This window comes from Notamacropus eugenii, chromosome 5 (genome assembly GCF_028372415.1).
Source record: "Notamacropus eugenii isolate mMacEug1 chromosome 5, mMacEug1.pri_v2, whole genome shotgun sequence".
Lineage (NCBI taxonomy): Eukaryota > Metazoa > Chordata > Mammalia > Diprotodontia > Macropodidae > Notamacropus > Notamacropus eugenii.
In genome coordinates this window covers 96,546,159-96,572,804 of record NC_092876.1, presented here as the reverse complement: position 1 = coordinate 96,572,804, position 26,646 = coordinate 96,546,159, and the positions used below count along the sequence as shown (strand labels likewise).

The 26,646-nt window shown below is 44.6% G+C and overlaps 1 protein-coding gene across 2 annotated transcripts; it reads left to right on the top strand.

Annotated features, from left to right (window-relative positions):
* Positions 1 to 483: 483 nt before the first annotated feature.
* XNDC1N (XRCC1 N-terminal domain containing 1, N-terminal like) lies at positions 484 to 26,035 on the top strand. Of its 2 annotated transcripts, none has more exons than XR_011967277.1 (10): positions 484 to 576; positions 6,777 to 6,925; positions 8,024 to 8,165; positions 9,079 to 9,234; positions 10,682 to 10,848; positions 12,582 to 12,825; positions 13,631 to 13,803; positions 15,388 to 15,484; positions 16,095 to 16,213; positions 24,635 to 26,035. XR_011967277.1 is itself a non-coding variant. In XM_072610293.1 (10 exons), the coding sequence occupies exons 2-10, from the start codon at positions 6,881 to 6,883 to the stop codon at positions 24,910 to 24,912; spliced, it is 1,263 nt and encodes a 420-aa protein (XP_072466394.1). In that variant the 5' UTR covers positions 484 to 576; positions 6,777 to 6,880; the 3' UTR covers positions 24,913 to 26,035. The 2 variants fall into 2 exon arrangements, 1 of the variants encoding a protein (XP_072466394.1); XM_072610293.1 differs by having other exon boundaries at positions 12,582 to 12,667.
* The last annotated feature ends 611 nt before the right edge of the window (positions 26,036 to 26,646 follow it).

Sequence of the window (26,646 nt, the reverse complement as noted above, 5' to 3'; positions counted from 1 at the left end):
AATCTCCTAGCCAATCACAGGCGGCAGCTGGGTCCGGGAGGGGCGGAGCCTCGAAGCAACCTAAAGTAGCTGTCAGCGTTTGAGGGAGTGTCGCCCTATTCTTCCCTTTGTACTACCTCCGTCTCTCCTCGAGGGTGCCTCCAAGCTTTGGAAACATTTCCGAAACCTATGAACCACGTAAGCGTAGGGCTTGTTGAGGAACGTTTTGCATCTCTTTCGCTTCAACTCTCCCCGACCACTCTAGGGCCGGGTATGGTTCTGAGGAGTGGACGCACTTGGGTGATGCTCCCTTAGCGCGCGCTCAAACACCGACCCCCCCCCTCACGTCGCAACTCCTGGCGCTGAGGACTACAGGTCCCAGCGTGCACCGAAAGCTTGTGGTGTGGAAAGTTACCTTGGAGAAGATGTACGGAAATAGAAAGTCGCGCCTTCCCTCCCTACGGGAGTAACGGGTGCCCGCGCGGGGGCGGGGGCGGGGCCGGGGTTGGAGGTCAGAGGTCGGAGTGCTGCTGTGGCGGGAATTCGACTATGTGGCGGAAGAGGCGAGAAGGGGAGGAATGTGCGGGAAGGCTGGAGGTAGGTTGGGGGCGGCTCTCGCGGACCCGAGCTGGCACCAAGTGGAGAACGGCTTGGGGCGGGCTCCTGTGGAGATCCTGGCGGGAGGAGAGCGGTCTGTCAACCAGCACTTATTAAGCGCCTACTGGGTTCCAGGCAGAGGCCCTTAGGTGGCGCCGTGGGTAGAGCTCTGGGTTTGGAATCTGAGTTCAGATGTGGCCCCGGACACCTCTCCTAACTGTGGAACCCAGGACGAGTCGCTTCTCCGGGCTTGCCTCAGTTTCCTCATCTGTAAAATGAGCTGGAGAAGGAAATGAACGACTCCAGTATCTTTGCCAAGAAAACCCCTACATGGGGTCATGGAGAGTCGGATTGAAACGACTCAGGCCGCCAAGAAAGGCAGGAAAATACATCCCCAAAGGACTCATGATGCAAAATGCCCTCCACATCCAGAGAAAAAACCAGGGAATCGGAATGCACAATGTTGCGTTATGTTTTGTTTGGGTTTCTTTTTAATTCTTTTTAATTTTTAATTCTCCCATGCAACATGACCCATGTGAAAATGTATTTAATAAGAACGTATGTGGAGAACCCATATAAGATTGCATGCCATCTCAGGAAGGGAGGGGGAGAAAATCTAAGACTTATGGAAGTGATGGTTGAAAACTGAAAACAAATAAATTAAAATAATTTAAAAAAAAAAAGAAAGGCAGGAAAATAATCCCACTCGAATGGGAGAGACAAGCAGAGCAAACAACTAGGTCCAAATAGGAAGTAATCGACAGCTGGAAGGCCCCAGCATTGAAGGCCTTCTGTAGAAGATGGAATTTTAGTTGGATTTGAAGGAAGCAAGGTAGAGGGGAGTTGAGAGATTGAAGAGAGAGAGCATTCCAGGAATGGAGGACAGCCAGGGGAAAAGACCAGATCAGAGGTGGAAGAAGGACCCTCACCTCCACCACTTTCCAGCTTCCCCTTCTTTAGACTGTAAGCTCCTGGAGGGCAGGGACTTAGTCTTTTTCTTATAGTCTCAGCACTTATCACAGGGGAGAGACACTTAATGCTTATTGAATTAAATTGAAGTATGAGTAGAGAGAAAGGGAGAAGAAATGAGCATGTGAAGAATGTAGATCTTTAGGAGTCACCTTCCTGGAGATTCTCGTATCTAAACTTGTGAGGGAGCTAATGAAATCTCAGAGAAAGAAAAGAGATGAGGGCCCAAGGCCTGAACCTTGGAGACCACACACGGTTGTGGGGAGGGGAGCAGTCGGGCTAAGACTTGGGGAATGATTCCACAAAGGAGACTGAGAAGGAGCCATCAGAAAGAAAGGGACAATGAAGGAACCTAGTCACAAAAACTCAAAGAGAGTATCCAGGAGCAGAGTGGTCAGCTGTGTGAAGGGGGAAATTTAGAGATCATTGGGCACTTTGGAGAACACAGTGACTGAAGAGCCGGCCTGCACAACCTACTGCCTGCAGGCCACTTGTCGGATTTCTGGGGCCCATGAAAATTGTACAGGAGAACATTTGTTGTTTGTAGAGGAAATCCTTTGGCATGCCACATGCTTTGGCCATAAGCAGTAGGTGCAGGTTGTGCAGACCTGTTGTAGTGTTGAGGTTGGAAGCCTCTTTGCTTAGGATTGAGGGAGTGGGAGGTGAGGAAGTGGTTGCTCTGGAGAGTACACCCCCTCTGGGATAAAGGATGACAACCAGAGGGGATGGTTTAATGAGGGGTTTTTTATGACTGGGAAGATCTGGACCATTTGTAGAGATGGACCATCCATTAGAAGAGACTGAAGATTAAAGATAGAGAATGGTTTATGAGCCCAGTTTGCTCCTGTCCCTCACATTCAAGCCTATATTGTGAATCTCTCCATCTCTTCCCCACTGGCTAGCCCTATGCACCCTAGTCTGTATTCTCTCCTTGCTCTGTGTTACAAATCAATACCCCTGCCTCAGTGATCTGCCCTACCACCATTCCCTACATCTACTACATTGTATACTCCCTTATGTATGACTAGCCCTACCTGCCCTGCCCCATCCACTTTATCCATCACTGAATATTCTTACAAGTCTTTAAATGAACTTTATGGCATTATTGTGCAAAAAGACATTGTATAAACTTCAAAGCACAAGAGAGATGGGAGCTATATATTTGTATGATATTTACTTGTGAACTCCTAGAGGGCAGGGACCTGTCTTCTCTCTATCCCCCACAACAGCCGGAACTGCAGGACAAATTCAATCAAAACATGGTTAACGTATGCATTACATAGAGATTTGTCTATGGTCTGAGTGTATAAGGAGTAGTAGTGGTCTGTAGGATGTATAGTAGCATGGAGTCTAAGTTCAGATATGGCCCCAGACACCTATTAATTATGGAACCAGGGCAAGTCACTTACATAATGGAAATTATAAATATTAAAAAGGCAGGAGGGGTTTGTTAAGGAATTAGGTAATAGGGAGAGGTCCCAGCCGCAGTGGTACTGTGCATGCAATTACCCACAATGCATATACAAAAATCCATTTGGAGGAGTATGTATGTATGATAAAGATATTATAATAAGCCTCTCTACATCATAAGTTCACTCTAGGTCAGTTCTTTACTGTTACTGCTCAGGTGCCTACTTAGGGGAAGTCCCTTCTATTGTTTTGGAGTCCACATCCTGCTTGGGCATCTTGGTGGTTCTACTTTGTGATTAGCTGACTATTGTGGTCCTGTCCAAGACTAGATGGATGTGGTTGTGGCTGAGTGCATGAACTCACCTGCTGTTTCTGTGAGAAATATGAGGAATGGGTCTGGGGGCAGTGTCTGGGATCCCATCACATGGACACGCCTGCTGTGCTTGAGAAATATGATTTCATGCACATTTTGTTCTAGTGAGCAGCGAGGCATATATGAGGAAGTTAGGTTATTGAGTATGTGTGTGTAGGGGTGGGGGAAATGAGTGGCTTGGTAGGGGCAGTGGGCCTGCTGTTCAGTGGAGCATATGAGAAAATTAGAATATTAGGGCCAGGGGCAGCTTTATTAGATTCCATCATTCCTCCTCAAAGAGCTGGGGCCTAAATTCATTTGGGAAAAGGGATGAAGGTCTTGGCTTCTATAGCTTCTTCAGGCTGATAAGAGGTATAGAGCTGTTCCTGCCTCGAGGAGGAGTTTGACTGGAATCGAGCATAGGTCACATCTAGGGGATGATGAATGAGTATAGGCCCCATTCCCCAAGTCCCTACACACACCCCTTCCACATCTCCTATCTTGTGTGTGTGTGTGTGTGTGTGTGTGTGTGTGTGTGTGTGTGTGTGTGTGTGTGTGTATCTCAGATGCCTCAAATTGCATATCCCTTCACATGTATATACACACAGCAACTCACCTAACATTCACAATTCCATATATCTACACAGTACTACCCCGGTCCTATCCCCTGTATCCTCCACATTGCACATTCCCTCACACAGATGCTGACCTGCTTTTCCCAACACACCCACATCCCCGATATTATCCCTATTATACTTTACACACAGAAACACTGACTTCTGCTGCATACATGCAGCCCATCTCTTCCCCATATACCCTCACTGCATTTTTCCTTATATAGATGCACCAGTAATCCACTCTTTAAACCTTCATGTTACCCTCTTTAGCCCCCAGATACTCCCCACTGCACACATTCTCATATATACTGACTAGACCTACGTGCTCTTGGCCTCATTCCCAGTGCTCTCTTCAGCCACTGAATTTCCAGTCCACATGTACATACCCTCATCATCCCTACCCACTGCATCGCCTTATATTCCATTACACTGAATTTTTCTTACTGTACTGATATGACCAGCCCAAATGCTCTACTTCATCCCTCACCTCACCCCCTAATACCATCATATACCACTCCCTGACAGCCTAAAAAGAGGTGTACCACCCCTCATGTAGCAACACCCACTGACATGCTTTTTCCCAGCACTTTCTCATACACATTTCTTGACTCGCCTAACACACTTCTCTCCACACTGCACAATTGCTGTCTCACTAATCTCTACCTGTGCTCTCTACCCCAACATACCCCTGTCTTGTTCATGGCTCCATTGACCAAACCAAGTGACAAAAGGCACCGTACCTCCTACAGGCCCCTACTACTCCCTCTGTACACACTCAGACCACAGACAAATCTCTATATACTTCATACGTTAACCATGTTTTTGATTGAATTTGTCTTGCATAGGCACATTTTGGTTACTGTGGGGGAAGATAGAAAAAGACAGGTCCCTGCCCTCCAGGAACTCACAGGCAACTATTGTACAAGACAGTGTATAGCTCCCATCTCTCTTGTGCTTTGAAGTTTATACAATATCTTTGTGCAATAACCTTATGAGAAAGGTAGTTTAAAGTGTTATTTTACAGATGAGAAAACTAAAACAGAAAAGGAAAATGACTAAGTAGCTATTAGCTAATAATTATTAATAGCTAAATACCTAATAAATGGCAAGGATTTGAACTCACAACTCCTATCTCTTTCCATTATACACCGCTGCTTCTCGGTATATGATAAATCTATAGAAATGGTACAGACTATAAGTGTTAAGTGCTAGGAGAAAGATCTTTTTTTTTCTTAATCATTTAATTTTTAGTTTTCAACATCTAGTTCCACAAGCTTTTGAATTTTAAATTTTCTCTGCCTCCCTCCCCTCCCCAAGACAGTGTACAGTCTGATATAGGCTCTACATACACATTCACGTGAAACATTTTCACATTAGTCATGTTGTAAAGAAGAATTAGGACCGATGGGATGAAGCAGGAGAAAGAAGAAACAAAGCAAACAAAAACAAAAAGAGGAAATAGCACTCTTCCATCTGCATTCAGACCCCATAATTGTTTCTCTGGGCATGGACGGCATTTTCCATCATGAGCCTTCTGGAGTTGTCTTAGAACCTTGCATTGCTGAGAAGAGCCAAGTCTATCCAAGTGAATCATGACACATCATGGCTATAAGTGTACAATGTTCTCCTGGTTCTGCTCCCCTCCCTCAGCATCAGTTCATATAAGTCTTTCTAGGTTTTTCTGAAGTCTGCCTGCTCTTCGTTTCTTATAGCACAATAGTATTCCGTTACATTCATCTAGCACAACTTGTTCAGCCATTCCCCAATGGATGAGCATCCCCTTGATTTCCAGTTCTTGGCCACCACAAAAAGAGCTGCTATAAATATTTGTGGTACATGTATATTTTCCCATTTTTATGATCTTTTTGGGATACAGCCCTCGAAGTGGTATTGTTGGATGAGAGAGATCTTTAAGTGGCATAATTGAAGGCTTCATGGAGGAGACAATTTGAAATAGGGTTTAAACTGTGGCTTCAAATTCAGTCAGTAGAAACTGAAGTGGGGCATTCCAGACAGAGGACAAAGGCATAAATGTGAGAAAGCACAGGTATATTCCAGGGTCAGTGAAAAGATGGCCTGGCTGGAGTATGCAAGTACAGGGTATAAGAAGGAGACCCTGGGAAATGTGATTGGAAAAGAAGGCTAGGGCCAGTACCTGGAGACTCTGGAATGGGAGGTGGAGGAGTCTGGATTTTATCCTGTAGGCAGTGGGGAGTCATCAGCAATTTAGCAGCAGAAGAATGTGCATTAGGAAGAGTAATCTGGCAACATGTGCAGAATCATTGCCCTCGTTTGGATGGGACTTCAAGCTTTACAAAATTGTTTTCCTTACATTGACCCTATAAGGAGACCAAGGCTCAGAGAGGGTTCAACACTTGCTCATGATCGCCTAGGATGATTCACAAAGTACTTCTCTCATGATAGTCCAGGGGAAGGCAGAAGAATCTTCATTAACCCTGTTTTATAGTTAAGGAAATACAGATTCAAAGAGCATGAATGGCTTGCTCAAATTGTGCAGCCGTTGTCTGTTAGAAGGTAAATTGGAGGAGAAGACATTGCAGGCCGAGGGGATAGTTAATATGTTATTTTTCATTTATTCTCTGTTTGTTTCTTAAGTGTGCTTCTTTGCTAGAAGGGACTAGATGTTTCCCAAAGACCAGAGCAGGTCTTCCCTCCCATTGTCTTTTCACTGCACCTAGATGCGGGCTCTCTATTGGTATACAAATTGCCCACGTGACCAATAAACAGACTGTTCCTTTGGATGTGGTTTCTCTCTTTTCTTGCTTCCCCCTACCCCACATTCCCTCCCTATTTCTTTCTTCTCAAAATCATCATGTGCCTTTTTCTCCCAGAGATTGAAGGGACCAAGATGAAGCCAAGAGGGCCAATGTGGTGACAGGGTTTGCACATATCTTGAGAGAAGGGGCTTATGGCTGCTCTCTTTCTGTGACTCCTCATGGCTCCTGTGAAGATCAGCCACGTGGTATCATTCTCCTCTCAGGTAACAGGGTAAATTCAGGCAAGCAGGATCCTCCCCAGGGACCTCTGAGTCAAAGGGGTAGCTGTGTCCTTGGGGAGCTCCAGGTCTGAGGGTGGGGACGTAGCCCTTGATCCGGTAGAAAGGACAGAGCTCTCCTCTGGGAAAGCCTCCAGTGTACCGGGGAGATTTGGGTCCCATCCAAGGATCCCTCCACATTCTTAGGAAGGAGATCCCTCAACAGCCATTTGGTTGCCTTTTGTGATACTTCCCAACTCAGACATTAGTGATAGGCTACATTGTATAATGAAGGGTAGTGCTAGACTTGGAGTCTGGAGAGCTGGGTAAAATCGGCTCCTAGTGCTTGTAACCTGGAGGAAGTCACTTAACCTCTCTGAGGCTTAGTCTTTTCATCTGTAAAATGGGAATAATAGCACTTGGACTACCAACCTCATAGGATTGTTATAAGGAAAACACTTTTAAACCTTAACATACTATGTAAATGAGAGTTTTAATCATAAGGCAGATCTTTTCTCTTAGATTAGTAGTGTTGCATCACGCAGATCGAGAGCCCTCCTCCGAGTCAGGAAATCTGACACCTACTAGTTGTGTGATCCTGAACGAGACACCTAACCTCTCAATACCCCTGGGAACTTTAATACTATAAATTACAAAGCAAGTGTCTGTCTTCAGGGATAGAGAATGTTTCCCTTGGGAACCTCCCTGCACTGATGAAATCGTAAGTCAGACCAGAATGTTGGGGAGCATCCTTGCCCTCTGCATCTGGGGTCACATAATGGCAACAATAGCCCTGAACTGCCTCCCTGTGACTCCTTCCTGTACCAGCGCAGGCAGGGCCATGTTAGAGCTGAGCCCACATGGGAGCATCTGTTTTGATGGCATTGCGTTATCCTTTCTTCCACTGTCACCTACTGTGCTGCTCCTTCTCAGATGATCTTGGGTAAAAGAAAGGAAAATCAACCTCACTAGCTTTTCTTGGCACAAGAAATTGGGGCTTATTCTCAAGGGTATCCCCCCACTCTAAGGAGCCCTTTTCTTTCTGATTCAATGAGACCTCCCTCCCCTTGTTGACCTCCGCTCTTTTTGTGGACTCTGGCCCAGGATTCCAGGCACCCCGTGGAAAATCTGCTGGACTCAAGTGAACCAATGAAGCCTTGGCTTGGCTCCCCTCAGGACCACAGTGGGCAGCTCAAGGTGGAGCTACAACTAGAACGGGCTGTGCCCATCAGTTACATTGATGTGGGTAAGGAAATGTAGCCAGGACCCTGGTGGTCCAGGTAGGGGAGGGGGACAGCCAGAGCAGTAAGATCCATTCTAGATCTACTTCCAAGAGGGGATTAGTGGTTCTCAAACTTCTTGATCTCATGACCTTTTACACTTAAAAATTACTGACGACCCTTGAAGAGTTTTCATGTATGTGGGTTTTATCTGTCAATATTTGCCACATAAGAAATTAAAATATAACAGCATTATTATGAAAACAGTCTTGACCTTGCAGACACCCTGAAAGAGTCTCGGAGATCTCTAGGGCTCCCAAAGCCACACTTTGACAACCATTGAATCAGATCATTTTGGTTGTAAACACTGAACAATTGCCATGGGTAGAGTCATTTCCCAGTTGGGGAGAAAAAAGGAAGAAGAAATCTAAGTCTAATGTGGGAGCCAGGGTCTCCATCCTCATGGATCCCTCCGGGACCTTCTGGTTTGAGGGAAGAGAATCTGCCTTGAGGAAGCCCCTAGTCTGAGAAGGGAGAACACAGATTTGATCTCTGCCCTCAGGCATTCCCCTTTCCCCAATCTTATCCAAGAGATAGGCCACAGGTACTAAGAAATAGTTAGTAAATTGTAGCCATGAGCCATATTGGGGTAGGCAGAGGCTTCTTGAAGGATATCGGACTGTGTGAATTGGGAGGGCTATAATAGGAATAATCTGGAATGAAGGGCTTATCAAAGAATTAGCAGAGTGGGGTAGATTGGGTGGTGTTGAACCAACCAGTAATTATCAGGCAGAGCCAAGATTTAGCCCTATCTAAATCAAGTTCTGGAAGGAAGAGAGTACCTTTGGCAAAAGCTAATAGGCTTGTATTCCATCCCTCAACCAGTTGTCTGCAGGTAAAAGAAAGTGCTTATCACTCCCCTACCCTGTTTGTCCCTAGGAAACTGTGGCTGCGCCTTCTTGCAGGTGGATGTGGGACGTTCCTCCTGGCCCCCAGACAGACCTTTTCTGACCTTGCTTCCCATGGCCACACTGATGTCACCAACTGACTCCAAACTGGGAAAGAACTGTTCAGGGGTCCGGATGTTTAAAGAGGGTAAAGAGGGGAGGGGAGGGGAAGAGAGAGATAGTGTGGGTATGTACAAAGTGTGATGTGATTTAGTATGAAGGACTGTGTGCTCTGTGGGATATATGTATGTGTATGCATTTTTATGTGTATATATATATATATATATGGAGAGAGAGAGAATACATGTGTATGTTTTGAGGAAGTGTACATGATGTATGATATTGGATGTAGAGTATGTATGTGAAGTGAAAATATATTTCATGCATGCAGGGTGTGTGAAAGAATATGTCTTTGTTTAAGGGGTATATGAATGAGCAGACTGATATTAGGTTTACACATAAATAAAGGGTTTGATATGAGGGATATAGAAGGTAGTATTGGGTGTGTGAGATGTTTGGTTTGTTTTGTGTAAGGGGGGGTGATACTGGGTATGTAGGACGTCACACATGTATTAGGTCTATGTATCTAGATGATGGTGAAGGGTGATAGATATGTATAATGTCTGATCTGTGTGTGCAAGGTAGAATATTGAGTGTGTCTGTGTGTGTGGCAATGGTAGACCTCTTTTTGTAAGGGGTATGCGTAAAGTCCACATATGAATGTATAAAGATGTCGGATGTGTATGGCAGGAAGGGACAGACAGATAGGATAGATGTGATGCCAGCTTTTGAGCCTCAGGAACTGTTACCATTTTGGTCCTAGCACCTGGCACATAGTAGCCACTTCATAAATGTTTGTTGCTTGATGAGTTGGGGTAGTAATATTTCACGTAAACCTAAACTGGAGAAGACCATCTCCTTAATGTCATTTAGGAGGTAGCTCAGGAGGTCGATGGTAAAGGGTTTCTGGGGTCTGCTGCATGCTACCTATAAACCAGGCCTTCTGCTCCTGTCAGTCTAGTGTTGAACGTTAGCCATAGCTGACAGAAGTTACCCTGGGATACTGGGAAGGGGGCTGCTGCTGGATGGGGGCAAGGAGGTGATGCTGCTGGGGAATGGCGGGGAATACATTTAGGAAGGGAGGCTAGGCCAGGCCTGGCCTTTCCTATTGCTGCGTAAAAGCAAGGCTCAACTGCCCCTGGGCAGACCCTTTGCACCAGTGCCTGAAGGAGAATAAGAGAAGGCAAGCTTTTCTTCCCCTCCTCCTCTTTTCTTTCCGTTCTCTCTTCCTTCTATCCATGTATCTTCTTCCTTCCCTTTCCTTTGGTTACATTTTCTTCCTCTTTCTTTGTCTTATTCTCTCCCTCCTCCCCCCACAATCTCCTCATGCTCCCATGTCTCTCTTTATTTCTTGTCCTACCACCTTCTTTCCCTGTCTCCCTCCCCTCCCCCACCTCCTTCCTTATTTTGTCCTTCCCTTTCCTTCTCTTGTCTTCCTCCTCTTCCTACCATTGCTTCCTCCTCTACCTTCTCATTCCCTCTCCTTTTTTGTTCCTTTATAACCTCATTCATTTCTTCTCCTTACAATTCTTCAGGGGATTTTCTGGCCCCAGCAGCAAGTGAGAGCTGGGATAGGCTTCGAGTGACTTGCAGCCAGCCCTTCAACCGTCAGCAGCCCTTTGGTCTCATGTTCCTTCGTGTGCGTTCTCTGTTGGAGCCCAGAGAAGACCCTGAGAGCTCGCAAGCAACTGAGCACAATCAGGTGTGTCAGAAGTTGAAAGAGTACTTAGGGAGCAACCTATGTGCTTATTAGGACCCAATTAGAAGTCATAGGGTGAGGAGAGTCAGAACCATATGTACATAAACCTCTATGTTCATGTGTACAAATCTGTGTATAACTAGCATCAGTCATCAGACTTTTATCAAGTTTGTCATACTTGTATATTATCTTGAAGCTTGCACAGAAAGAGATATGTAATTCAAGTATTCATCCTATAAGGAAATAAGGTCTAACATTATACCCATTTTCCAGATGAGGGAATTGAGGCTATCATAGGTTAAAGACTTTGCCATTTCACACATCTGGTAATTGTGGAATTTGAACCCAGATCTCTTGATTCTAAGTTCAGCACTATTTCTGCTATGTCACGGTATAAATGCATGTGCACAGTTACACTCAGTTTTTCTTATATCCATCTTATCATTGTGACTGAACTAAGGAACTATGTCATATTTCTCTTTATGGTCCCCATAGATTCTTAACATAGGGCTCCCTCTATATCAATAAGTGCTCTCTAAGCACAAACACACATAGCCAGAAAATAGGATTGTGGTATTTCAGTGGAAACTGAGAAGTCATTTGTCAGAAATTAGATTTAGGCCAACCACAGACCACAAGAAGTCCCAAATGGATGTGTGACCTAAATATAAAAGGTCACATCATTAAGAAATTGGAAAAGAAGGAAGTAAAACTCTGACTGCGGAATAATTCTTAACTAAACAAGGAGTAAACTAAACAGAAAGTGGACATCCAGTGATTGGATGTTCAGTCTTTTTTCAGTTGTGTCTGATTCTTCATGATCACATTTTGGTATTTTCTTGGCAAAGATACTGGAGTGGTTTTTCATTTCCTTCTTCAGCTCATTTTATAGATGAGGAAATTGAGGCAAACAGGGTTAAGTGATTGGTCCAGGATCACACAGCTATAGTCAGTGTTTGAGGCCAGATTTGAACTCAGGGAGATGAGTCTTCCTGACTCCAAGTCTAGCATTCTTTCTACTGTGCTACTAATTGGGGAATGGCTAAGCAAATTCTAGAGTATGAATGCAATGTAATGTCATTGTACTGGAAGAAATGATGACTATGAACTACTCAGGGAAACTTGGAAAGACTTTTGTAAAGTGAAGCAGGATGGTAATTTACCCAACCACATTAGTGTAAAAGAAAGCAGTATTGAAGCACATGACTTTAGCAGTGTCACATGAATGCAGAGCACTCTGGAGAAGCCTGTGTCCTCGTGTGGTGCTTATGTTTTCAGACATGGCCTCTATGCCATTTTGTTTGGCTTGACTCTACGTATTTGTCATGAGAAGATTTAATGGAAGGGGAAATGGGATACTAAGAAGTGACAAAATATGTAAAAAAAAAGAAAAGAACATCAATTAAACATTTAAAGGGGCATGTAGGTGACACTCAAGAGGGCAAGAAATAATTTTCAAGTCAAGGTGATGTTCCCTGAGCTGGTTGTCAAAAGAAGAAAAAAATTTCAGCAGGCAGAAATGGATAGGAGAAGAGGTTCAAGTCCTTGCACATGAAAATAATATATCCATCATAAATCTACAGTATACATAGACAACTGTAAATTGGATTACAGATATTGATGAAAACATATATGCCTGCATAGTGGGGAAGAGGACTGGTGAGCTGATGTTTGCCAGTGATGCTCCCTGGTGGTGAATATTTGTATTTCATGTGTTTTAATCTCTTTTATCAAAGGAGGAGTCCTCTGTACAAGCACCTGAAGCCAGCCCTTGGCTTGCCAGTCCTGCCATCCGGAGAACATTCTTCCCAGATCCACAGCCGTACGTAGCTCCAAGGGCAAGTGAGAATGCACAGAGGGAAGCAGAGGAGGCCCCTTCATTATGGTGTCCCCAGTGGAGTTTGCTACTCCTGGTAGTCTCTCACCCTATGCGTTATCAGAGCAAAAGAAGTCTCAGCTTCCATGCTGTCCTGGGCAAAGGTATCTGAATAGCAATATTGGGGTCTGAACCCATTCCCATTCCTTTTTCCCCTTCCCTGACCTCCCAAGTTCCTTATAACCCTAAAGCAGACCTAGTCATTTTTCCTAATATTGATAAGAGAGGAGAGGACCATCCTTCAGGTTTAGTAGTGTAGGGCAGGTTTATTTGCTGCCTCCTTACCCTCCTGATTGATACTCTAACATTTTTTTAGATCAACAGATCCCGTCCTTCAGAAGGCACTGTTTCATCTGGTGAAAATACTTAGTCCCAAGCCCTTATAGCCCCTCAATTGGACATATACATGAACTGTGCTTCCTGGCCTCCCACCCCCAATCTGAAATAGACTCAGTCTTTAAAGTCATCAGTCTAACAGACACAAAATATCTTAGATATAGAAGTGGAAGGAATCTTAGCGGGCATCCAGTCCAAGCCCATTTTACAAATGAGAAAACAGAGGCCCAGGGAGGTTGTTATATTCCAAGTACACAGAGGTGGTAAGTATCAGAGTAGCTGATTCTTGATCTTTTTTTATGTGTGCGATATTGGTGGCATTTCAAGCCAGGACCTATGTATCTGTGCCAGATAGAGAATCCTTGGGAGTAGGATCTGCGTGTCTGCATTAGGCTGGGTACTCTCCAAAGTCAAGACTCAGGATTTGGTCAGATTGGAAGCCAGATCACATTGTTTACTCTGATGTCTTGCCCAGTAAAGGAAAGAATATGTAGTTCTGGTAACCAAAGAAGGAGCCCTTGATCTTGTGCTTGTAACTGAGCACATGGCCACACTCTCTCTCTGTCCCTGCAGGAGCCTTGGGCAGGTCACTGAGCTCAGGAGCCGTCTCCAGCAGCTACAGCCTGGGGCTTTAGGACGCTCAGCGAGAATGGTGCTTTCTGCTGCCTGCCGGGCCCTTCCATCTACCTCAAAGAGTCTTGAGTGCCACCAAAGGGAACCATCCCCCAACCACACAGCCAGCTCAGGTTAGGCTACTTCATACCTATTTTATCCTTGGTTCCCAACCCCCTACTCTCTTTGACATTTGTTGTCCTACCCCACCCCGCCCGGGCCCCTTCCTCCCCGCATGCTTAGGGCTGTCTGACAAACAAGGTTTCAGGTGGAAAAAGTAAAAGCACAGAAATGAGGAAAGGAAATAGTTGGTGCATCATTTTTTTTTTCAGATGAAAAGGGATTATTTATTATTCTGGAGGGAAAAATAAGGAAAAGGATGGTATGACATTCATTCCTCATGTCCTTTATGATTTCACTGCATACCCTGAGTTCACCCCATGGTCTCGTTGTGGGTATTCATGACATCTTACTTCCCATCCAGTCCCCTCTAGGAAAACAAGTACATGGTGAGCCTTTGGATGCCCAAAGGCTTCAAGTAATAACAACTGTCTTTTTAATAGCAGTTTATAGTTCATTTTTATAGCACTTGACATACATGGGCTTGCCTGCCTCTCACAACAACCCAGTGAATTGGGCACTCCAGATAAAATTAGCCCAGTTTTACAGATGAGGAAACTGGAGCTCAGGGAAGTTTAATGATTTGCTTAAAGTCATAAAGCTAGTAGGTGTCCGAAGTAGGATCTGAGCCTAGGTCTTTCTGAGTCCAAGTCTAGCATTCTCCCTATACCACATTGTCTCAAGATGAGGAAACTCCAGGTTTTCTATCCATTTCATTGTTTTCTCAATTCCCTTGGAAAAGTCATCTTAGGATATTCCCCTTGTCATGTTAATTCTGACCTCAGGTAATAGTATTTTGACTGATGGATCTTTTTGTTTAAAATTAAGGAGAGTATTGAAAAGGCAGAATTGAGGACTAAAGAATTTGTCATTGTAGGCTCTATGCTGGGTGACCAGTCCTGTTATACTGGGCAGAGAAGAGCAGTTCATCAGGCTACCACAACTTGGTTGAAATTCTCATTAAAGTATGCGCAATTTCTTTTGCTATAACTCCATCCTCACTCACTAAACAATCCCCATGTCCTGATTAGAGGCTTCATCTGTAAAAAGAAGTTAGTAAAAGATTTTGCTGTGAGAATCAGATCACATCCACTATGCCATTTGATCTTTGTAATGACCTTGCGAATAATGGGGCAGGTCTTATTATCCCCGCTTTATAGATGACAAAACTAAGGTTCCCAGAAGCCAAATAACTCACTCAAGACCATACAGCTAATAAGTGGCATATCTGCAGTTGGAACACAGGTTTTCTTTCTAGTTCTTTCCACTGCATCACACTGTCTTCTGAAGCAGTCTGACAAGAACAGTCCAAAAAATGGAATGGAGTGCCTCAAAAGGAAGGAAGTTTCCAATCTCTTGATAATATTAGGTAGAATTGGGATGGCATTGCTACTTAGGTAAGGTTGTACTGTATTTTTGGACGAGGTCTGTGATCTCATTGATTGTACTAAATCCAGAAGACCTGTGATAATGTAAAGATCTCTCTATTGTACCAGAATCCAGCTCTGAGAACCTGTGATTTTGAACTTGAAGTACTGTACATATGTGGAATGTTGTTAGTGAGGATAACAATGACAGCTGTGATCTTGGGTTGACAGATGTCCCTGAGGTTGAGGAGCCAGTGTCACGGGAGCAGAACTCAGAGAATGAGTCAAGTAGGACAAAGAGGCAGAAGCTACAAAACCGAAGGAGAAGGTAACTGAGAAACCCCATGCCACCTCACCTCAAATGTCTTAGAACTGCCTTCCTTAGCCCCGCACGTGTCCTCTTTGGAAGGAATTTCCCTGTTTCCATGATCCTCTTCCTAACATCCTTCTGATGACTGCCTGCTTTGTGGCAGACAGATCTCAGGGTCTCAGTGTACTACCAGCTACTGCTACTGCTGAGTTGAATAGACAGGAACAGTGTCCACAGAAATTGGGACCATTCTTATTCTCTCCCTGTGGGGAGCCTCTGGTCAATTGAGGGATATACAGTCTTGTCCAGTGAGTAGAAGCCCTTACAACCCACCCCCTGACCCCCAGGGATATTTTTACCCTCAGTAAGAAGTAGGAAGTTATCTATTGGCCACAGTTAATATAATATTACCAAAGTGTACACAACTACAGGGCCTTTCTGTGGAAAGATTGAGAGGATATGATGGGGTCAGTCATGGAAAGCTGCTTGGAGGCAGTAGGTTTACATAAAAACTCTGGCCTTGAATTGATGGTGAGTCCTGGAGAAAGGGTCTCCGGTATAGTAACTGTCCCACTGCCAGGCCTTTGTGGCTAGTGACACTGCCACTCTACATTGATTTGTCCTACAGACCTCCAACCACCCCAGGTCCACGGCAACGCAGGAAGGAGAGGCCAAGACAACAGCCCCCCCAGCCACAGACAAGTCGTGCCCATGGTCAGAAGAGCAGCCAGTGCCCTATCTGTGCAGGTGAGGGGAAGCATGACAGTGACACTACCCCTTCCTCTTACACAGAGGAACTTTGGACTGTCCCGGGCCAAGATTACACACCCAGTCTGGCTGAGTCACTGTTGCCAGCACTCCCTTGGGGTTTGGTGGAACGGTGGTGGTCTGGTTCCTCTTGTCCCTTTATTTCCTCTGTCCTTCCCCCTCCACTCTTCCCCATCTTACCTCCCCCTTCCATCCAGTTATAATTGTTATGTTTGTCCTTCATTCTCAAAGAGGACCATGACATCAGAGAAATGATGACATAACTTGCAGTTGACTTTGATTTGAGCGAGGAAAGGCTATGCAAGGTCACCAGCCTCACTTCTCCTTCAGAGCCATCTGAGTCCAGTGGCCAGATGTTCATTAGGATGACTGGAGAAGGCCTAGTTTGCAATGGAAGACCCTGACCCTTTTAAACTAAGGTCTTTTTGGGCTCTCTCTTTGAGTGAGATAATGCCCATTAGGTAAATAGTCCTATTCAAGAAGTGAGTCGAGGGATGGCCTCTGTAATTAAAAAAAAAAAATTGGGAGGGGAAGACCCTCAGGGTTGCTGGCCAAAAGAAAAACAGTTACTATTTACATTCACTCTGAGACAGGAGGGCCCAAAAAAATAACCATTAAGTGTTGCTTGTGCAGGGACCTATTGTCCAATCCATGAGCTTTAGAGTGAATTGGGTTTAAGGCTTGGTTTTGAGAGGGAAATCTAGTCAGTAAATCTAAGTGAACTAGGCAGCTTTGCAGCCATCAAAATTTACCTTCCTTTGGAGAGAAGAAGAGGGAGAGTTATAGTAGAATGGGAGAGGGATCCCAGGAGGAATATTATTGTTGGATACATTAATTAAAATGCATTTAGATTTTTGAAAAAAGTATTTTCAAGTACCTACTATATATCAGATGTTGTGCTAAGTACTAAAGCTACAAGCACAAAAGTGAGATACTCCCTACCCTCAAGAAGGAAGAGGAGACAGTTCAAAAGCACATGTAAGGGAATGGTGGCCAAGAAAGAGGGTTTTGGTGTGTAGGGCTGCAGGAATAATGAACAGAGCCACAAGGCACTTGAGTGTCACACCCTTTCCCAGTGCGATGATGGCATTCATTTGTTTACTATTCTCAGAGCAAAGGGGGTGTTAGTGAACACAGTTGCAAAGCACATGGCAGGATGCCCAGAGTAGATGAATTGGTTGGGATGTGAAGCATGGGGTGGCGACAGGTGTGGTTGTACTCATTCATCAGTCAGAACAGTTAACCCTAGGGCAGAGATCCAAATCTCAATGGATTAACCCTCCACTCCCACCCCTGAAAGTGGAGGAAAGGGGTGAGGCAAGAATGAGTTCCATGGGTCATGTTCCAGACATGGGAGGGGGGGAAGATCAGAGTGGATGGTTGAGGAGGGTATGTGACCCTTCCACCCAGGTCCAGCCCCCACTTCTATGTTCCACAGTAGAGCACTGGTGTTGGAGTCCAAAGACTGAATCCCAATTCCAACAGTTCTTAGTCATGTGAGTAACAGAATGACTTCAGCTCTCTGAGCCTCATTTTCTCATCTGTGAGATGGCAAGAAAGCCTGCACTGCCTCTTTCACAGGGTGGGTGTGAGGAAAGCACTTGGTCAGCCTTGGAGCAGTGAAGAAATGAGAGTTTGGGTTTTTTCATTCATCCAACAAATATTTTTCACACATCTACTATATACAAGTTCACTGTGAGCTTGAGATACAAACACAAGAGGCAAAATTTCCGTCAAGGAGTTTGGACTTTAGTAACAGGAAGCACAGAGAAAGAAAAGTCATACAATCCGTGAAGGCAAAGTATACAAATGGCTTGGGAAGTAGAGGAAGAGGAAGAGGGATCATTGTTCATCGTCTCTCATGTTTGAAACCAGGGGGTTTTTGGTCTTGTGTCATTTCCTTACCTCTCAGTACCAATCAGTTACCAAGTACGCAGATGGTACCTTCAAAACATCCCTTCCGCTCTGCTGCTTTCTTTCCATTTTCGCTGTAGCCACCCTAATGCAGATCTTCATTTCTACCTCCTTGAACTATTATAGCAGTCTCCTGACATGTCTCCCCACCTCCACCCTCCCTACTTCCAGTCATCTCTCTGTATACCGCAGCATTTCATTCCTCTACTCGGAAGCCTTTAGTGGTTCCCTATGGCATACCGAGTAAAGTTCACCGGGTGTTCAGGGCCCTTCACACTGATATCACCCTGACCTTTGGGCTTTATGTCATATTACTCTTCTCTAAGCTCCAGCCAGATTGGACTTAACTCTGTGTTCCCAGACATAGCTTATACTTTCCTGTCTTCATGCCTTTGTTGACCCTTTCTCAAGCCTAGAATTACCATGCAACAACAGAGGTACATATAGTTAATTGAAATCCAATGGGTATAACCATGTAAAACTGAATTTAGATAGATCGGGAGTGGGGTGGGCAGAATAGCATTTGTATATTCAAAAAACTTACTGAGGAAATCCAGGACCTAGACGAGTGCCATGAGATGAAGAGCATTTGTGTCTTGGTAGAAACAGGAACAGAAGCAGTATTATTATTAGACTAGACTAGGATGCCCTGACTAGAAAGAGAATAGATGAAGAATTTGAGAAATGGGTCACCAATCCAATATGGAGGCACAATAGAACTGGGGTGGGGGAACTTCAGTTATCCAAATATTAGCTAGAGCATAGCAGTGCAGGATTTCTTAACTTAGAGATAATTTCTGGATTCTCATCAACGTGGAGGAAGTAACTGCTAAGGTGGAAGTCATAGATACCTTAGGAATAAGTGGCCACTCCATCTTAGAGTTTGGGAAAGAAGAGAAGAAAGCTGGTCAGACTCTAACGTGCCCCATAGATTTTTGAAGAGCAGCCATCCAAGGAATCACAAAAAGGATTGGCAGGTTCCCATGCCAAGCTAAGCCAATCACCCTATATTAAGTAACAGGCATCATGCAGAGCACTATGAATACAAAGAAAGACAAAACTAGTCCCTGTGCATAAAAGTCATACATTTTAAGAGGGGGCAACAACATGAAATTAAGTACATAATAATGCAGCACCTACTGTGTGCCAGGTGTTTTACAGATATTATCTCATTTTTATTCTCACAACAGCCCTGAGAGGTACAAGTTATATACAGACTAGGCAGAAGGTAGTCTGAGAAGGGAAGGCACTAGGAGCTGGGGAGGCCTAGGAATTAGAATTCAACAGAGGTAGTTAACCTATAAAGGGTGGGAGTATTCAAGAATGAGATTCTGAAGGCACAAAGAAAAATATTTCTGAGGAGGAAAAAAAGGAATTGTCTAAAAAGAATGATATGGATGCACAAGGAGCTCCCCATCCAACTCAGATTTTAAAAAACACAGCAAAAAACAGAAAATGGAAATAAGGACCAGTGCCAAGTGTGAGCCAGCACCATAACAGCAGCACTAAAGCTCAAGTGAGCCAAGCCAAGTAAAGAAAGCCAAGGACAATGAGAGGGCTTTGTGGTAGCAGCATTGTAGAAAAGGAGACTTGGAGAAGGGATAGGGCCATGGGCGTAGACTGGGTGAGATGATGAATGACTGGCCAGATGAGCAGAGCTTTCCAACTCTCATTTGCTTCTGACTTCCCTTTCCCTTCCAAGAATGATCTTTGTGGGACAGAGGACAGAACACGTATGACTAAATAGTGAGAGGATATCCAAGATAAGGAACGAGATAGTAAGAGAACACTGACCATCCTTGATGAATTCATGCCCCGGGGCCCAGGTGAATTGTGCTTCAAGGCAGTAAAAGAGTACACAAAAGGGATTGTTGAACTGAAGATCCTAGAGCCTAGGAGAGGTACTTCAGAATGGAGGGGAACAAACATCTTGATTCTCAAAATCAGGAAGAGTGAAGTCCATAAAGGTTGGAGAGCTTGGTTTCACTTCCTCACAAAATTCTACAAGACATTAAGTTGATGGGTTGTGAACATCTAGAAAAGGATGCACTAATTACAGCATGACTTCAAGAACACACCATGCTGTAGTCCTGTCATTATCATTTTAGCAGCATTTATTATTTACTAAGCTCTTGCTACGTACTAAGCACGAGGTTGCAAAACAAAGTCCTCACCTCCAAGGAGCTCAGTTTTTAATCCAGGGAAATAATATGTCAGTTGGATTGATATAAAATGTATTCAAAGGAAAATAATCTGTCCATTTGGATAAATGCAAATATAAAGTAAATTTAGAAGACAAGCTTCTACAGCTGGAGGTGAGAGCGAATCAGGAAAGGCCTCATGCAGGAAAAATTTCTACCTCTCAGGTTGCTATTGCACAACTTTTGGAGAATATTATTAAAGATAAAAGATTTCTTTTAAAAGAAAAAATGAAAGTTTCAGGTGGAATGTCCTGCCATCTACCAGACAAGATTTCCAACTACAGAAAGTGAAGCCACTCTGGGGACAAGCCAACAGTCAAGCAACTAGTGTTCATTTTAAGAAAGCCAAAGTTCCGTAGCTTTAGGTACAATCTGATTATCAGATGACATTAAATGACCCCACATACATTAAGGCAGTCTGCTTTTCCTGTCCTTTCCCAAAATTATCATGCTGCAGACATAGAAAGGTGCCAAAGTAGATAGTGATACAACTGCCATGTATTTCCTCTGTAAGATCACATTAAACTTGGTTGGTGTCACTGGAAAACAGATGAAGAATGAAAGAAACAATTAGTAACCAAAAGTATTCTGAGCATCTCATGCAAATGAGTAGAAAAGCCTTGTCTGCGTGTGCCAAAAGTTGATGCACTTGACCACTGGCCAAAGAATGCCTGAACAGCAAGATGAAATCAGGATTCTTTGAAAAGACTCTACCCTCCTGTGCTGTGTGGATGTGTTGTGACACAAAGCTCTTGGTGATTAGGATTGCTAGTTAGCCATTTAGTCCAAGGATAGCTTGGTGAAAAATTTTTATAAACTTGGTAACTTTTATATTCTGCTACGTTTTACACATTTATTTTTCCATATTTTTAATATATATGTGTGTATTTGTTTAAAAGCTGGAAATACAGTATGCATTTTGCTTGTTTCTGACACATTTCAATCTGGTGGTTCAACCAGTTGGGATGTGCTGTGTCAAGGATGCAGAAGAAAGGTAAGCCTTGACCTGTTCCTTTCAACCCAGAGGGCAAAGCCCTGACTCCTCCTAGTCCGTTTTTCTCCACTTGGACCTAGTTTGAGGGGAGCATCTTTCAACCCCAGGGCCTGGGTTGATGCCAACCGATGTCTTTGTAAAATCCCAGTAGTATTTACCCTACCTCCCTCACATTGTGGTGAAGTATGATCTTTAGAAATGTTACCTGCTCAAGAAGGATGATGCATTGTTCACTCAGGAGGATGTCATGAAAAACATGGAAATGAGGTTAGGGAGCTGCTTATACTGAGGACCTTCATGCCATGGCCTTCCATGAAACCATGGGATAGCTTTCTCTTCCGGCTTACTAATTTGTTCTCCACCATAATAACTTGACTCTTTAAGTCAAAGAAAAGAGACTGAATTAAGAAATATGGTACATTCTGCTTCTCAAAGAAGTTTCATGATGCCTTAATTGTTAAATAGTAGCATTCTATTTAACATGTTACCATTTTTTGTTAAAAGTTTGGATAGTTTAAAGAGAGATAGTTTAGATAAGTGGATATTTCATCCAGATATCTTGTCTCTAAAATTGCTGAACATACTGAACCCAATAACATTTTAAGTATGGCCAAATATTTTGTACACAAGTATTTTTGCTGTTTAAAAGTATGTGATAATGTGATTGTGTTGGAAATTGAGGTGAAAATCATTATGTGGGGTTTTTTGGTAATAGTTTAATTTTGTTTATTCATATATTTAATTGCCTTGATAAAGACATAAGTAGACATAGTAAACAAAAAAAAAAAAAGGAGGGCATGGCACTTGAAATGAACCTGGAAAGAAGATGGGGCTTCTAAAAGGTTGAGGAGAGAGTGTATTCCAGGTCTGGGAATCAACTGAGCACAGGCACACAGGGTGGGAAAGTAGGGTGTGGTGTGCAAGGAAGCATGACTGTGTTTGACTATACCATAGAATCCCTTGTAAATCTAGAAATGCGGGAACCAGACCGAAGGACTTCAGATAGCAAACAGAAGAGTGGGTTTTTTTATTCTGGAGGCAATAGGGAGCCACTGAAGCTTTTTGAGCGAGAAGATCTGATTTGAGCTGTATCTTCAAGGAAATGGATACTTTGGCATGTATGGGGTATAGATTAAAGAGGGGAGGGACTTGAAGCATTGGTACCATTTAGGAGCCTATAAAAAAATGTAGAAGAGAGGTGACAAGGGTCCACACCAGGCTGGTTGTGTTAATATGCAGAACAGGAGACATTTGAGAGACAGATTGTGGAGATGGAGTCAACAAGATTTAACAACAGAGAGTGAGGAATTCAGGGTAACCCCAAGATCAGGGGAATGTTGTAAATATAGTTCACCTAGATTTCATTGAAGCATCTGACAAAGTCTCTCTTGCAATTCTTTACTTATCTCAAAGTGGAATGTAGGAACACTCCCGCCCCACCTTCCTGGAGGTCTCCAAGGAAAGGCCCAATGGCTAGCTGTTGAGGACAGGTAGAAGGGCATCTTATTCAGTGTGTTGGATTGAGTGGCTCTGAGGCCTCTCCAGCTCTTTAGATTCTGTGAAATGTCATTGAAACTTTCCTTCCTTGAGTTGGTCATGACATTTCCCCCAGTTTGTACCTCTCTAACACATCCCCCAAACCCACCCCTCTTCTAAAATTTCAGTATTTCTGTTGAAAATAGCACCACTTTTCTAGTGTCTTCTGTTAATATCCTCAGCATTATTCTCCACCCAAGTATCCAAACAATTGTCTATTCTTGCTATTTCTGCCACCCTCAGACCACCCTCACCTTGGTTCAGGTAGTCACCTCTTGCCCAGAATTTTACCATGGGCTTCCTGGTTTAATCCTTCCCTCTCCAGTTTCTCACCCTGCTGCCAAAGTGAATTTCACTCCTCAGTAAACTCCTGTGGCTTCCTGTTCCCTCTAGGATAAACCATAAACCTGTCCATTTGACTTATAAAGTTCTTCACAAGCTGACCTGAGGCTATCTCTGACTTCCTCATACATCCCTCCGCTTCCCACTCTCTAGGTCCACCCCAAATTTGCCTTCTCTTTATTCTTTTCTCTTGGCACTAAAGAGCCCGTGTCTTTGCATGAATTCTCCCCTAGGTGCTCACTTCTCCCTTGTTCTTTACATCTCCCCCTCTTTTCCTCTGAGGGTCTGCCTTCCCCAGCCTTCCCCAGCCCAAGTGGTGGTTCTCCCTTTCCCTAGCTACCTGGTATTTGACTACCTTGTATTTCTTTTGTATTTATTCTGCATGTGTTCGCATAAGTATCTGTGGTCCTCCCTGATGAGGGACACACTTGTTTCAGTTTTTGTGTTTGTATTTCCAGCACTCAGCACAGTGCTTGGCACGCAGTAGGCTATTAGTAGATGTTTGTCGATTGATTGACAGCTGCAGTTAGTTCTTGATGAGCTTTCTCCCTCAGAGGATCAGCACTCTGCTGTTCCTGGGCCTCCAGCAGATGGCTCTGTTTGTTGATGGATGGAGGAGTGAACATAGAAAATGGAGTGTATTTGCTTTAGACTTGGTATGTGCTAGCTGGGTGGCCATGGGCGAATCCCATAAGCTCTCTAAGCCTGTCTTCATCAGGAAAAGGGGAGTAAGAAATAGTAGCATCTCTCACAGACAGTTGTGAGGCTCAAATGAGATGTTATGTAAAATGCTCCGCAAACCTGGAAGGCTGTTATCATCCTGACATAGTTTGAGCTAGGCCCTGCAGAATAGGGGTACAGTCTCCGCAGGCAGAGATGAAGGGGAAGGGGAAGTTTAGTTTGTCTGCTTGCCTTGTACCCAAGGCTCTTTGCTAGGGGATGTAGAAGGGAGAGGGAAGTCTCACTAAAGTGAAGTGAATGGCTATAATCCAGTTCAGGAGGTTGTGAGGGTACATATTTGTAGTTTGTCCAGAAAAGGAAAAATGTTTTGAGTCTGGGCTTAGGGTTGGAAGGCTTCCTAGTAGAGAGGGAATTTCAGGAGCTGTGAGAATGGGTCAGCATCTAATTACTGAGCACTTCGTGTATGTGTGAGTCAGGAGCAGGAAAAGAGGCAGCCCTTGCTTCATCTTCATGCCTGGGATGATACTACCGTTTTAGCTGCAGGGCAAGGCCAGGCAAGATGGGGTATGCGTCTCTGCTTCGGAATCCCCCCAGCTAGGTTGGCTTTTTCCAGAAGCAGCAATCTTTGCTAAGGAGCCTTTTCCTCCCTCACTCAGTGGACTTTAGCTTAGTGCAGGTTTTATGAAAAGGTCTCAGGCCAGTTTTGTTCATTCTGTCTTTCCTCTTCCCCAGGGTCCTTCAGCTTTGAGGTCCTTCCTCTCCATGCTGCCACCTGTGGAGAGAGCACCCCACCTCAGCCACCCTCGCCCTCCTCCTCATCCTCCTCATCCTCATTGTCCCTATCTTGGACTCCACCCTCACTACACTCTGAGTTCTCTCCAGAGAGCACATCATTCCCCACCTGGGTGCAGTGCCCCATCTGCCAGTGCCAGTTCCCAGAAAGGGAGGTGGTGTGGCATGCCAGCAGGTGTGGGGAACCCCCTGAGAACCCCTGGATAGTCCTGGACTAGACCTTCATGCCCCACATGTTTTGACTTCTTGCAAACAGCCATTTTTCTAGATTCCAGGAATGTGGACGGCAAGCTACAAGATAAGTCCAGAGGGGACTTGTAGCCTTTGGGGCTAGGGGTCCCAGCCCTCTCCCCACCCCCACCTTTATTTCTCTGATGGTTGTGGAAGAGCCTGAAATGGCAGAACTCGCGCCTGTGGGATCCCACTGATAACATTGGGCTCAGCTTCATTACTATTCCAGGTTGCCATGACAGCTGTTGCCAGGGCTCTCAGCTCCCTGCCAACGGTCCTGCTCCTCTCCCAGGGAAGACAATTTAGACTAATTGATAAACAGACCTGGGCTATGGTGTTCTGCCTGGTGCCTCTCCTTTCTGGTAGCAGAAAAGGACCTCAGCCTTGCACAAATGTATTCAAGGAGCAACTAAGGTCCAGTGGAACCAAGAAATGATTGTGTGATCCAGCAGAACCTGCCGTGGGATATTAACTCTGTTCTCTATGTCACAAGGAAGGAGGCAAACATGAAGATGCTTTTTATGTAAAAACCTCATGTTTAACTACAAGTCCTCTGGTGAGCTTGGAGTCAGAACAATCAGCGATGCCACTTAATTAGTGGTCTGATTGTGTGACCCTAACTAAGTCAGGAAATCTATTAGGTCTCAGCATTTTAGGGTTTTTGCAAAGTTTTGCCTTAATCTAAAAACTGACTTGTAATCAATGAGACAGTAATCTTCATGAAGTATTGGAGGAAGGCTTCTTGGATAAAGCTTCCTCTTACCCCCCAAAACACAAGGGGACCAGTGGCTGAAGGGGATAATGGGCCAGAAAGAACTATGAGGAGTGGAGAGACCACAAGGGCCAAAGCAGTGGAGAGACTGCTCAGATGGAGGGGTGGGGCTGCTTCCCCCCTCCATCCCCTATGGAGAGATGGCCAGCTGGAGCATCCAGTAGCTCTGATGCCTCCAAGCCTTCTTGAGAAGGAATGTCTACATGCTGAAGCAAGTGCAGAAGACAGAGAGAGGCCTGGGAACCATACCATATAGGGACTGGGTTAAAGCAGAACTAGGACTAATGATAGGAAGATGTAGAGAAACAGAATTCAGTTTAATAAAAGGAAAAATCTCTTGCCAAGCCTAGAGGCCTGTATTGGGCTACCCGAGTCTTTCTTACCTCACCTCCCGAGGTCTTCGGCTGGCCACGCCGGATGCACATATGAGAGAAAGGACGTTCCAGAGTCAAACAGGGGTTGAGCTTTATTACAGGGTTTCGGTTACAAGTGCAGGGGCTCTTCTTTCTTAGGACGAAGAGGGGGAGATTTCCTAAGAAGGCTAAGCTTAAGGGAATGGAAGTAGAAGTACAAGCGGGGGAGAGAGGGGGAGGGGAGAGAGGAAAGAAAAGAAGCGGAGCCCTACTTTTCTCTTTGGCTCCACACGTGCTAAGAGCGCTTTTAGGCTTCCTGAATCCTACTTAATCTTCAGCCACACAGTTTGCATCTCAATACCATGCTGTTAGGTAACTAGGTGTGCTCCAATCCGGGACGACCTCGAGGGCAGGGAGACTCCACCCATCAGGTATCTCCGGGGGAGAGGCGGAAATACCCGAGCTAGCCGAGCTAGCTCGGTCTGACCTTCTCGAACCCCCACTGTTCATGGAGGGCCTCGTAAGACTCTAAGATTTAGAAGTCCCACTTTTACCCGCCCGAGACTGTCCACACGGATTTGAGCTTCCAGTCCCAA

Coding starts and splice junctions, on each gene's coding strand:
- XNDC1N (XM_072610293.1), top strand. CDS start 6,881: ATGGCTCCTGTGAAGATCAGCCACGTGGTATCATTCTCCTCTCAG. Junction 6,926..8,023: donor TGGTATCATTCTCCTCTCAG/GTAACAGGGTAA, acceptor ACTCTGGCCCAG/GATTCCAGGCACCCCGTGGA. Junction 16,214..24,634: donor CCAGTGCCCTATCTGTGCAG/GTGAGGGGAAGC, acceptor CCTCTTCCCCAG/GGTCCTTCAGCTTTGAGGTC.